A 13,904-nucleotide genomic window follows, 5' to 3' on the forward strand; every position below is an offset into this window, starting at 1 on the left:
ATTTACAAATCTGCAAATGCTATCTAGGAATGTAGCGTTCCTGAGATCCAGTGTTGGGAAACAGTAGCCAGCATGCACCATACATAGCTTGAGCCAGTATCAGTGCAGACTGCGCAGCCTGTAAAACAGAGAATACACAGAATGGCCTTGCTGCTTTTTAATTAAAAAACAACAACCCAGCCACCAAGCAAGCATCCTTCCCAAATAAAACCACTTGTGCAGGTCCAAAAGTGATTTCCAGGAACCCTGACATATCCTTGGAAAGCTTCATTCCCAGGCAATCTTGTACATTCATGTAACTCGCCAGAAAATTATGCTTGGAAGGTTCCTTGCTTCAGTGAAGTGGCCACTTAGCTTGAATTTATGCCCATTAAATGTGCCTTTTCTACTCTGTATAGCTGGGGGTGGGGATTTCATGGGAAAAGGTAACATTTTTCTCTGATGGCCCTAATCAGAGCATAACCTTAATAAACAAGCTAGCAGTCCATCTGTGTGACACAATGGACATTTCACCAAAGGACAGAAGGTCACGCTAGGCCCAAAATATCACACAAATAGTCTTATAGAGGAGCTATATAGAAGATGCCCCTTGGTTAAAGGAATACTGAAAGCAGGCTCCTTTAACCTAATTTCTTTTTTTAATTTTTTTTTATTCAAAATTGTAACAAGGCATATTATCCAAAAACATATCATCCTTGTTTCCCCCCCCCCCATTTTTCCTCCCTCCCCCCCCCCAGAAAACCCACCCACCCCCCAACTTCCCTCAGTTCCAGTCTTTGGTTTCTCTAAGAATGCTGTTTTCTGCATGTTACAAAGTTGTATAGATCCTCAAACTATTTAGCTGATTATTATCAATAAAAAGTTTGTGAATGTTTATTCAAAACCTGCCAAGGAGTCCAGTTTGCTTTGTTGCGTCTTCAGATACTTTGTAAAGGGTTCCCATTCATCCTTAAAGTCACAGTTATCCTTGTCCCATAGCTTATATACTTTTAATCTAATTTCTAATGCATTTGAGGGGCAAAAAATTCTCTAGATGAATCCCCGAATGCTAAGCATGGGACCTCAGAGGCTGCTTCATTAGGTGGTCTTCTTTTTTACAGGAGCTGCTTTGAATTACTCCATATCACAAAACTGGAACTTGAATATATAGAAGGATTAAGGCAGTGATAGGGAGCCTGTTGCCCTCCAGATGCTGCTGGATTGCAGCTCCCATCAGCCCCAGCCAGCATGGCCCATGATCAGGCATGATGGGAGTTGTAGTCTAGCAACACCTGGAAGTTCAAAGGTTCCTCATCACTGAATTAAGATCTACCCCCTACCAATTCCTACCTTCACACATTTTTGCCTGTAGGTGGTGGTGCTTTGTATTGGCGCTGACCTCTTTGCTTTCATTGTTCTTTTTGCATATGACTTTTGTTGATTCTCCCTTCTGCACTTTTCCTGGATGGCTGCTGCGTCAGCTCACTTGCTTCTCTTCATGGCACTGCTTGCCGGGCTGCTCTGATGAGGCAATAATACAGTTAGCCTATTTTAGCCTTGCGAGTGTGTCAGCAATGTAGCCTTAGGTTTGCAAAGGCCCTCTGTGATCTCAGGATGTCAGATGCAGGCATATCACAGTGCATCTGAGGGCAATTAGCTGAACCGTTCTGATGTCATTATCTCAGCTGCTCTGATGTCACAGAAGGCTTTGCAAACGTGACTCCTCAGAGGCCATGGAAAAAGCTTTTATTCTGAGCGCCAAAATTTAGGAGCAACATTAGGTTGAGTTAAACAGCACTGGCATGTATTTGCTGCAAGGGCTTTCAAACCATTCCTTGACAAAGCCAGAAACATACATGACACTTTCTGCTTATAAGGGATGTGCTTGACTAGCAGTTCAAGGGGCCTGCATCTTTCTTGTTGCATTCATTGATAAGACAATACTTCCAAAGGGGGGGAGGCAGTTCAGCATAATCCTACAGTTCTATTCAGAAGTGCCATTGAGTTCAATGGGGCTTTCTCTCAGGTACGTGGTACATATAAAATCACAGCCTTTCACAAACAGTTGCATTCCTTTCCACACCCAAAGAGCTGTTGTTGTGATCATAGAGCAACCAGATAATGGTGCTCAGAGCAGGACAAAGGACAGCAGCCATGAAGTGTGTAGAGAATGTAAGATGCTGTACTATAAAACTGGTAAGAACAAACATGGATGTTTTTGCTGTTAAACAAAACCCTTTATTGAAATTTCACACCATCTAGAAGAGAAGCACAGGGCAAAATGCACACATCCTCAGATACTTCAAAATCTATCTAGCCAGAAGATGAGATGTTTAAAAATAATTTGTAAAGCCTGTTTTCACAGATGGATGTCATAACAGAGTGAGTAAATGGAAGGTTACTTGAACCAATCTCACACACTATTTTGCCAGCCAAACATGTAATGTTGGCTGGTAAGTTCCTGGTGTTAGTATATTTCACAATGTTGGTCATCTGTAAATAATAATCACAGGGGCTCTGCACCTATTAAACAGCTATGGAAGAGCGAGAGTAGCACATTACAAAGTACTATAAAAAGTCATAGCCACAAGAGGCCTGGCCTCTTCAAGGATTTTGTAGGCATTTCCCTTTATATTTTATTTTTTAAAGTACAGTTCTGGGATTATTATTTTTTATCCCTTGTATAATGTCAATTTTTGTGTGACATAAGTAAAAATGTACAAGGCAAAAATGAAATAATTTCTCTCTCTCTTTTGGAAACCTGGTCATTTCTTATCCCATCAAATGATTTTACACACACACACACACACTTATTTCTCTCTCTTTCTTTTTAATCTTTTTGACACTGCCATGAAAAGAAAAGAAAAGTGATCAGTTTAAGCTTAAAAGCATGGATATAGTGATGCACAGTTTGATCCTTAGGGCTATGGCTGCATCCCCATCTCCTGGGTACCATTAAAAAGCCCCTGCTTGGTCATGCACAGAGAGCCTCACACCCTTTAGGCCACTCAGGATCACTCCTTTCAAATTATGATGTACCCATGCCATCGTTACTCGTCTGTGCGCCATGGGCAAATGAATTTTACTACCACCATGGCATGTTCCCATGCTAGTTTCTGCAAAACTAGGCATGACCAATATTGTGAGAAAATCATAAAAAAAGAATACCTAAGGTGTACTTAATCAATGCACCTACCCAACCCACTCGTAACAAAGCAGCCCATAAATGTTTTGAATGGCAGTGGGCTATGGTCAAACAGTAGAATAACAGAACGGAGAGCAGAACAGAGGCATGTGGCAGGATGTGATCCCATCTTTCTGATCTCCTGTTGCAGACAGGCACAGGACTGTCCTTTTCTTCTGAAGTCTGCTGTCTAAAGAGCTGCTAGCCTCTGTTGCAAAAGTCCATGCGAAATGCTGTGGGGTGTTCATTGGTAGCCACTGGTACCACTGACTAAGGAATTAATCATCTACATCTTCTGCTTACGCTTCTCTTTTCTTTGTTGACTTCCCCTCCTTCTTCCCCCCATCCCCGCTGCTGTCTTGCAGTGGCAAGCCATTTCTCTGACCGTCATTGAAAAGGTTCAGATAGCGGCCGCCATCTTGGGTTCCCTCTTCCTTATCGCCAGTATCTCGTGGCTCATCTGGTCTACCTTCAGTCCTTCAGCGAAATGGCAACGGCAAGACCTGCTCTTCCAGATCTGCTATGGAATGTATGGCTTCATGGACATTGTCTGTATAGGTGGGTGACTGGATCTCAGTACAAAATGTAGTAACCATAGGCAGTGCTTTTTTCTGGGGGGGACGGCACAGGGGTACGCAAACCCCTAAACATTTTGTGAATCTTTGTACTTTTGTCCATTTACTGTATTTATTTTTCCAGATTTGAACTATAAAATTGTGATTTTCTTGAGTCAAAATGAGAGTACCCCTAAACATTTATTTTAGAAAAAAAAGCACTGACCATAGGAAATCATTTGTAAGAAGGAATTGAGAGGTAGCTTCTTTGCTTTGGGGGGGGGGGCATGTCCAGAATGAAGTTTTGGTGCAACTCTTTTTGGACTCAACGGTATTGGTCCTGGTGGGCTTTTCAGAAGCATCCAGTTATCCTGTTTCATATGTAGCATCATAGCTGAAGTAGACTCAGTCACTAGTCGGATCCAGTATGACAGCTCCTGTCTTTCGACCATTGTGGGCATCTAAGAAATCCCCCCAGACAAAGACATATTTAAATTTCTGCAGTCAGTGGTGTCCAAACTTTATTCAAAGAGGGCCAGATTTGATGAAGTGAAGGGCCATGAGGGCCGACCAAAGGGCTGACCAAAGTTAATGACCTTTTTTTTAGGATTGAAGTTGTTGAGCTTTTATTATTATTTTACCCCAAAGTTGTTGAGGTTTTCTTAGGATTTTACCCCAAGAAATAAACTGCCACAGGGGGCCGGATTAAACCAACCAGCGGGCCAGATTAGGCCCCCAAAACGGACTTTGGACATGCTTGGTTTAGGCCCAACGTGGAAATCCCCAGTGCCTTGGTAAAGATAACTGTTGATATTACAGTGGTACCTCGGGTTACATACGCTTCAGGTTACATATGCTTCAGGTTACAGACTCCGCTAACCCAAAAATAGTGCTTCAGGTTAAGAACTTTGCTTCAGGATAGGAACAGAAATCGTGCTCCGGCGGCGCGACGGCAGCAGGAGGCCCCATTAGCTAAAGTGGTGCTTCAGGTTAAGAACAGTTTCAGGTTAAGAACGGACCTCCGGAATGAATTAAGTACTTAACCCGAGGTACCACTGTAGTTAAAATGCAAATCCATTGTATTTGCTAACTTATGCATTAAAAATGTGAGACAGAAACTTACTTTGTAGGTTTGCACATTTTGTTTTCTCAGATTATACTGTAAAATCTGATGTTTTAGATAGTGGAGTCTTGTTCTGAATTCAAACCTGCAGACCTAAGATTCATTTCAGTGACAATTTTAATGCTTTGAGAATCTCCATGTGCCAGCCCTGGTACTTGTTACCTAATTGAGGTGCTTGTCTATTCTGATCCCAAAATAATAAATTCCAGTATCCTCACACAAAAGAGAGAAAAATGGGGAACTGATGAGCATAATCAGTTGGCCTTCTCCTTTTGTGGGAGGCTTGCAACAGTGCCAGCCCACCACAAAGAAGAGAGGAAAACGAAGCCATTTCTAGGCAAAAAGAAACAACCAGAAAAAGGAATGAAATGTTTGAAATAAATAAAACTTGGAGAAGGGAGGTTGATGAGGACAAGAAGCAGGTATTCCTCCTGATTTTGAAGGGTGTGCCACAAAGTGCTTGGGGGGGGGTTAGGATGGGACATGAAGGATCCGAGAGAAACTTAATTTGGAACCACTGCATGGCTGGTGGTGATTTCTGAGTCTTTTCCAAGCACATGGGAGGAGAAGCTTTCTTTAATTGACAGTGTGCCATAAATGTTCAATAAACCATGGTATGTGTGGGCAGGAGGGGCAGTGAACTAGTAAAAATGAACAGAGTTTAAGTCAACAGTGGGTTTATTTGCAAGCCCTGGCATAGCTCACATGCTCTGTTGTGTAATTCTGACATTCTTACCACTCCCATTTCTGTAGTTCTCATGAACCACCACAATTGACCGGCCACCACTCAGCAAACATTCCCTTGTATGGAGGGCAACAGATTTTTCCACTAGTCAGCTACAAGCTGGTATCTACTCCAATCCAACCATTTTGTCCACTTTTCTCTTTGGAATTTGGAGATCAGAGAGCAATCATATTTAATGAACAATATCAGCTTCTCTGCCAGCACACATCCTTTCCCTGCTACACCATCCCTTTTTACCCAGCTATGCAGGGGACAGGAAGAAGAAATTGTCTAAGTTCTCTTGCTTGGCTCCTGATGGGAACAGAGAACAGGTGGGTGGCTAGCAGTTGCCAGTAAGTAACATGATTAACATGGCTTTGGTAAAGCAGAAATTGTTGGCAGCAGCTGGAGTGCTCATCTGTCAGTGGAAGATAAGTATTCTATTTCCGTCCATGAAATGGATGCAAAACCAAGCAAAATAAGCCAGTCCTTAATGAGGGGAGTGAAGAAAATGTTATGTTTAGATGGAAATCAGAGTGTGATTTCTCCGTTTCCCTTTCATGTGATTGTTGCATTGTAAATCTGATTGTTAGCTGGATGATAAATAGATAAAGTGGTATTCAACTACGTTCTGCTCAGAGCAGATCCATTGCAATCAATGTGCCTGAGTCATGTTCATTCATTTCAGTGTGTCTGCTCTGAGTAAAACTTACTTGAATACCACCTGAAGTCTTCCCCCACACCCCAGTATATAGCTGCAGTTATAGGACAGACTTCATCTACTAAATTTCTGCTTATCGTGAAACGAAAGAGCACTGTCAGGGGAAAAAATGTGGAGGGTGGAATGCATGAAACAGCAGAAAGTATATTTTTGCATCTCTTGAAACAGCAACTTCTGCAATGAAAATAGAACCTCACAACAATTCAGCACCCTACCAGTTTGCACACAAAAAATGGGGGTGGATGCTTCAGGGATATTGCGTTGCTTCAAGTCGACAGGCTGTGTTGATGTTAACAGCTCCTCCTCCTTTGGCATGGCTTATAACTGCTAGCAAACTGGCAGCCTAGAAACCTTGGGTAAGAACCTTTTAAAGTGCATATTGCCGAATGAGTTCTCATGTACCGATTCTGCAACGCAGGAGCTCGCTCCTCCTGCGAAGCACTTAAAAGGAGATGGTATCAAAAGGAAGCACAGCCAGCCCTTATGAGAAAGAGGCATTGGGAGTTTGCTCATTAGTGACAAATTAACCAGAAAGCAGGTATGTGGGGAAATGGATCGAGGCTCCCTGCAATTCATGGACTCTGCAGGCATTTTCTAGCAGGTACCTGTGACAGTCGCGTAACTGTATTCCATACGGCCATCACAAAAGAGCTGAGTGTGTGTTGGGTCAGGGATGGGAAGTGGTCGGACACTGTCCTATTTTCCCAGCAGCAGAATAATGCAGCTTGAGGGCTGGGGAAATGTGATACCCCTTTGACAGAAGAGCAGAATCTGGATTTCTCACCAGCTGTGGACATCAGCTGCACATTTATTGTTAAGAAAGGAAGACCCTTGCTGTTCTTATTTGTTTATTTAATCTAAAGCAACATTACTCACTTTGTAGGGCCAGAAGAAGAGGCTGTTTTTGGATGAACAGACTTGAAAGAAAACTACATAGGGAAATGACAGTTAGCACAAGACCACCCCATAACATCTGGATGCAATACAGTGGTACCTCGGGTTAAGTACTTAATTCGTTCCGGAGGTCTGTACTTAACCTAAAACTGCTCTTAACTTGAAGCACCACTTTAGCTAATGCAGCCTCCTGCTGCTGCCACGCCGCCCGAGCACAATTTCTGTTCTCATCCTGAAGCAAAGTTCTTAACCTGAAGCACTATTTCTGGGTTAGCGGAGTCTGTAACCTGAAGCGTATGTAACCTGAAGCATATGTAACCCGAGGTACCACTGTAGCAGGCTTTCGAGTTATGAATTACCACACTTACTGTGACTTGATGCCCCTTCCCCCCTCTCTCTGCATGTTGGAGCCTAGGAAACCTAAGCCCTATAGCACTTTAGGAGCAGAGGAAGCTATCTGGTAGCAGGTCAGAGTGATGGTTTGTCCATCCCAGAGCTGAGTTTCCAGGGGCTCAGACAGAGAACTCTTTCCCATCCCCTGCTACCAGATACTTCTGGCTAGAGATGGAACAGGGACCATACTGGATGCAAAGGTGCTCTATGGTGGTAATGGGGAAGAGACCCCAAAAAAGTAAGAGGTAATTACGTTTGGAGAACCATTTTCTGTGCAAGGTATGCCATTTGTGTCTGCAATACATATAGCCGGTCAAAAAACCCCCCCACAAAAACCAATCTTCCAAACTCACAACACTGAGCTGAGCGATGATGACAGTTTGGAAGTTCACTGCACATTCCTGCAAGCACCTGGCCATTAATTAAATGGCAATTCAGATGCAGTTGTGTGTCTGGCTGCCTGTATCATTGGAGGCTGCAATTAAGGAAGCTTGATCTTTGCAGATTCAAGTGGCGTTCAGGGTCAGCAGGGCTGGAAACCATCTCTCGTTGAACATCGGGAAGTGTCATCAGCTAATGAGAGAGGGAGGCCGGTGAGAAGCATGACTGGCCCGAGAGGGGCGCTGTGCATCACAAGACTTGATTTAACAGATGGCCCACACGGTGCTGTCACTCCATCCACCCACAGACCACCAGAGCTGCATACACAACAAGTGCGTCCCATGATTCGGTTTATTTCTTTTTGTTTTCCTGGCTGTGTCAGTTTACCTCATGCACAGCGGATGACTGAAATAGCAAAAGTGATTATGCAAATTGAGACTGAGGGCTTGGAGGTGATGGAGGGGGTGGGCTCTTGGGGAATTTGTCCCTTTACAGTGGGCAGTTTGTGTTACTGAAATTGACACTGGCTGCAGGGTAAGTGCAGTAAACACTGCCAGTTCAGAAAGATATTTTTCCAAAACATTGGGGGTGGGAAATAGTTTTAAAGGTGGAATAAATAAATATGGAGCAAATAGGCTTTTTCCCCCTACTCCATTACATGACCTGAACAATTTCAGTGTTTGACAGGGGATATACTGTACATAAGTACTGTACTTAAGTTGAATAACGGAAGATTAACGTGGCTGCAGCACTTAGACTCCATATTGCTGCATGGCCAACTGTAGCACATTTTGTGTATGTGGTGATGTGAGCTGCTTGCCAGCCTTTACATTTCTATATTTTTCATGCATAAATATATGCACAAATGCGCGCGCACAGCTTCTTCATCAGATCCAGAGAGCCTTTAGCTCTTTGAAGAATCACTGTTTTGCATCTGAACAGCTGGGGAGATGAAATTATAAGCAGAGTCATTCATCTGCCACTCCCTCCACCAGCTGGCAATTTTTGTAGACATCACTGTTGCCTTGGAGAAAGGTTGAAGCTCAGTGTCACATCACATGTTTTGCAGTGAAAGGTCCCACGTTCAATCCTTAGTCTCTCTAGGTAGGACTGGGAACCAATCCTGTGTGAAACCTTGGAAAACTTTTGGCACCCACTGTAGATATATGAGCCAATGGTCTGACTCGGTATAGGGCAGCACTATCAAGTATAGTAATTTAATTCACTGAAATTGTAAATGCTTGTATGCATTACTATGGATTTAATTTTAGCTGGTTGGTAACTGAATTCTAGAGAGATCTTTTGTGGTTGGGTAATGTTGGACACATGGGAAGCATTTAATGAAGGAGAGACGCCATTTTATGTGAAGCAAGATGACTGTGTTTTAGAATCCACTGTGAACACTGCTAAGTTGAATGGAGTGTTGGAGTCCTTCTTCCCTGCTTGAAAGAAAGAGAGCAAAGCTGCAGGAGAAGGTGAAAGTGGCCTAACTGAGATACAGAAGAGATGAAAATACTGTTGTTTGGAAGTTAGAAGAAGAGACTGTAAGCCATTGCTTGGATGAGCATGTGACTGTAAATATTATGTTTTAATTCATCTATAACTATTAGTTTCTGCAAGTGAAGTCTAGACATTGGTTTAATTTCCAAAGAAGGGTGTCAGTCATATATATGATCTGAGCTTTTTAGCTGTGTTTTTGCTACCTTTACTTCAAAAAGCAGTCAGGCACTCCATTGCAAACCAGGAACCGCAGGCCTCCAGACTTTTCTGTAAGTCCGGCTGCTGACAGTCAAAGGAAGGCAGAGTTAGGCAGTCCATCCAGCAACCCCTCTGCACAATTGCAGGTAATAGAACAACAGATCAATAGCCAATTAAAACGGATATGTGGTGCTTGATCTTTTGTGGCTTGATGGGAAAGGAAATTAATGGGGGAGCTGCCTGTCGACACTCACAATTCAGGATCTCCTGTCAGGACTAATGGCGACTTACTTTTAATGGTGCTGCCTGTTTCAACTGGGCATTGTTTAAAATGTGCCAGGCCAGAAGAACCTTTGGCACTTCCTTCTGCTATCCTTTATACGTCAGATGCAGGTAGGCAGAGAAAGAAGAGAATGATGCACACAGCAAAGATAAGAGCAACACCAGGGAAAAACCACACAAAAGCTGCATTTCTTTCTTGGACAAGACTGAATGGTGTTTATAACAACAAAACTTGTCCCAGTAGCTCTATAGCCCTCTTCATCCTAAAGCAGAAAATTGGCAGGGGCTTGTGTGGCAGTCCTGTCTTTGGCACCCCCATGCTGTCACCTGCTATACTTCTGAAAGGGCTTCAAGGATCTGAAAGAGCTTCTAAGCACATTCCGCTGAACATTTGTAGATGCATCCTCACAGTCAAGAACCTTATACTGTCAGATTCCTGATCACAAGGAGGCAACAAGACTTGTCCAACTGAATGCACTTAGAAGCAGCATTCAGGCCTGCTCCGTCTGGGACAGTCAAGGGCCATGTGGGTGTCCCTGGCCCACACAGGGATGTGTAGGGGGATCCAGTCATTCCACCCTACATCGCCAAAATTGGGCCTTTGCAATTGGATCTGCATTTGCCATGCTTGCGCTTTGCCTGACATTTTCCTCTCAATCATGCCCAAAGGTCACTAGTAATGGCCTGGTCTGAGGTCAGCTGACATCATCCTGAGGCAAAGACCTGCCAATCATGACATACCTCTTGGAGGCACTGCTCTCCCTTTCGTCCAAGTGAGCCACTTCTACCGCAAGCGATGATTGGGTCATCCATCGGCAATCCACCACATTATATCTGGTGTTGCATCAAACATTTCCCACTTGCTGGCATTATGATGCACCGAGTGGGTGTCCAAGAATCATAGAATCGTAGAATCGGAAGGGACCCCAAGGGCCATCCAGTCCAACCCCCTGTAATGCAGGAATCTCAGCTAAAGTATCCATGACAGATGGCCATCCAATCTCTGCTTTAAAGTATCCAAGGATGCAGAGTCCACCACCTCCCGAGGGAGACCATTCCACTGTTGAACAGCTCTTACTTTCAGAAAGTTTTTTTTAAATGTTCAGTCAGAATCTCCTTTCTTGTAGCCATTGGTTCAAGTCTCATGGTGGAGTCCTTGGAGGCCTCTCTCTGTCTCTGACTTTATAATTTCATAAATATTAATACAACAATAAGAGCTGCCATTGCTTTCAAATGCATCTTGAATGTGCTTGAGACTCACACCAAGGTTCAAAAGTCTGCTCTTCAATATATTCAATATGTAATTCAAAAAGGTAGTATGTTTTATTAAAAATCATCTCTTGTGCTTATTTATTATGTTTTTCTGGTGCACCTGTGCAGTTGAGTGAATTGATGAAACACTGCCAGAAGAGAAAAGAAAAGAAAAGCAATCTTGTTGTGATTGTATGTACAACTGTATAAATTTTAGTTTCGGAGGTAAGAAGGATTATTTCAGCAATGTGCAGGAGCAGACGTGCACATCAGTAAAACATCTCTTGATGCAATGATACGTACAGTCACATCTGCAATGTCACCTGCACATTTGTGCAGTGATGTGCCTTGGTAACATAAATCTTTAGGTTTGTGAAAGCAAATAAGTACATAAATAAATAACAGTAAATAAACAAAACAAATAATAAAATGAATGATAAGTCTCTAGCACACAAATCCACTTTTAAAAAAAGAACTGGACCTTTCGTGGTTTGGAAAGGCATGGGAAAATGCATTGAAAAGTGTGGGTTTGATCAGTGACTAATGGAAAGATGTGTAAGAAAAGCCCCACAAGCCAATCAGAATAAATGCAAGGCAAGTGTTCATTGTTGTATAACCACCCCGTAAACAAATCAGAACAAATGCTCAGTAAAGGCCAAATTTGTACTAGCAAATCCGAGTGAATGCTCAATAAGTAGGTCATCTGGAGAGGCTGTTAATTAACCATATCAAACTGGTTTCAACAATATAAGAGCTCTGTTGGATGAGGCCAAAGGTCCATCTAGTCCAGAATCGTGTTGCCAGCACTGGCAGGGAATATGTCTGGGCAGCCCACAAGCAAGACATGAAAGTACTGGCCTCCTATCCACTCCCACCTCCATTGGTCCTCAACAAGTGACATACTCAGCAAGTACTGCCTGAAGGTTGCATATAATCATCTTGACTAGTAGCCATTGATAGAGTCATTCTCCATGAAGGTGCCTAATCCCTGCTTAAAGCCAGTCATGACAGTGAACTCCACAGTTTCCCTTCTTCTTGTCTGTCCTGAATCGGTTCCCCACTAGTTTCATCCTAGCCATTATTTTAGCCAGCTGAACCACATAAAGACGTCATACCAAGAACCAAACAGGCTAAGGGCATATTGTGATTGTGTTAGAATTAAGTTAAAGGCAGCTTTCATTTTCATTTGTTCCAGTACAGCAGAACACAACACTACAGACATTTTAATGACGGCAATCTAACACAACGCTAAGCACACTTTAGCCCTTTTATTTCAATCGGCTTTAAGCGCAATTAACTGTGTTAGATTGTGACTTGCAGATTTTCATCACAATTTGTTGAGTTCTATCCATTGAAACATGTGTATTGAAAATGTGTATTTCAAAGGTTAATTTACAAACTCCACCTATTTTTCTCCTGACACTTCATACTCAGGCCCAGACACTTAATTTTTATTTTTTTTAAACCCAAACAAAATGTGTTTAAACCACAGCTTTTCCTGCCAAGATACATTGAAGGGACCTGATGGCAAATTCTGCATATTTTGTTGAGAAATGTAAATATGCACAGTTTGGAACTGACATGTATGCAGCACAGCGGGGAAGCAGGCTTCTGGAATGGAAGGGTTTAATTTCTGGCATCTTTGGTTGAAAAGTTCTCTACTTCCATACTTGAAAAGCTATTGGGCTTAATGAACCACTGATTTGATTCAGTAGAAGACATGTTCACATGTACAGTGGTACCTCTGGTTACAAACTTAATTTGTTCTGGAGGTCCATTCTTAACCTGAAACTGTTCTTAACTTGAGGTACCACTTTAGCTAATGGGGTCTCCCGCTGCCGTCGTCCCGCCACGCACGATTTCTGTTCTCATCTTGAGGTAAACTTCTTAACCCGAGGTACTACTTCTGGGTTAGTGGAGTCTGTAACCCAAAGTTTGTAACCCAAAGTTTGTCTGTAACCCAAAGTTTGTAACCCGAGGTGTTTGTAATCCAAGGTACCACTGTACTCAGTTATCCACACCTTAGAATAACATGAGAGATCCACATCCCTGTTCATTTTGCTTATTTACATATTTATTTACTTTCCTCTCATAGAATATCAGGGTAATGGAGAGAAATCCAAAAACTATTAAAAACAGTACAAAACAATAATTAAAATGACTGGCTACTCAAGAAAAAATTAAACAACCGCACAGAAAACGTTAAACATCTGCATAACTCCAACTGACTCAAATTTATTTTGATGAAATCCTACAGCTTCTTGCAAATTACTCTCTGAGTCCCTCCTTGCTCTCTCCTCAGCTTTCTACAGTTGCAGATGCATTTGCATTATTTCCATCTGCCCACCCAGTCCTCTGCTTGGTTCCTTTTTAATTTTACAGCTTCCTGAGCTCAATGCTGGGAAATCAATAAGTAATTTGGATCCCAGCAACTGCCAAGGAAAACAAACTTATTTTTGCACTTATAGTAAATATTTTGAAGCACAATTTATCTAGGAAAACAGGTGTACTGTTGATGCACTGGCCCATCCATCAACATCATTTTATTAATTGCATGGGATCATAAACACTTATAATTTACAAAGCAAAACAAACAGACTTTTTTTAAAAAAATCCTCTTGAATCAGCCTTCTCATTAATATTTGTGATAAGCTTTGAGGCTGAAATGAATTGAATTTTCCACATCTGACTCATGATCCAATGAGGCAGACTCTTGAGGT

General features: G+C 42.4%; 1 protein-coding gene across 2 annotated transcripts in view; it reads left to right on the forward strand.

Moving 5' to 3' along the window:
- The window catches only part of MARCHF4 (membrane associated ring-CH-type finger 4), a 110,813-nt gene that overhangs the window by 93,283 nt on the left and 3,626 nt on the right, over positions 1-13,904 (forward strand). For both annotated transcript variants that reach the window (XM_079969128.1, XM_079969129.1), the window contains exon 3: positions 3,529-3,721. In XM_079969128.1, the coding sequence (XP_079825254.1) occupies positions 3,529-3,721 (193 nt within the window). The remainder of the gene's footprint in view (positions 1-3,528; positions 3,722-13,904) is intronic.

Source organism: Podarcis cretensis (genome assembly GCF_951804945.1).
Source record: "Podarcis cretensis genome assembly, chromosome: 1".
Taxonomy (NCBI): domain Eukaryota; kingdom Metazoa; phylum Chordata; class Lepidosauria; order Squamata; family Lacertidae; genus Podarcis; species Podarcis cretensis.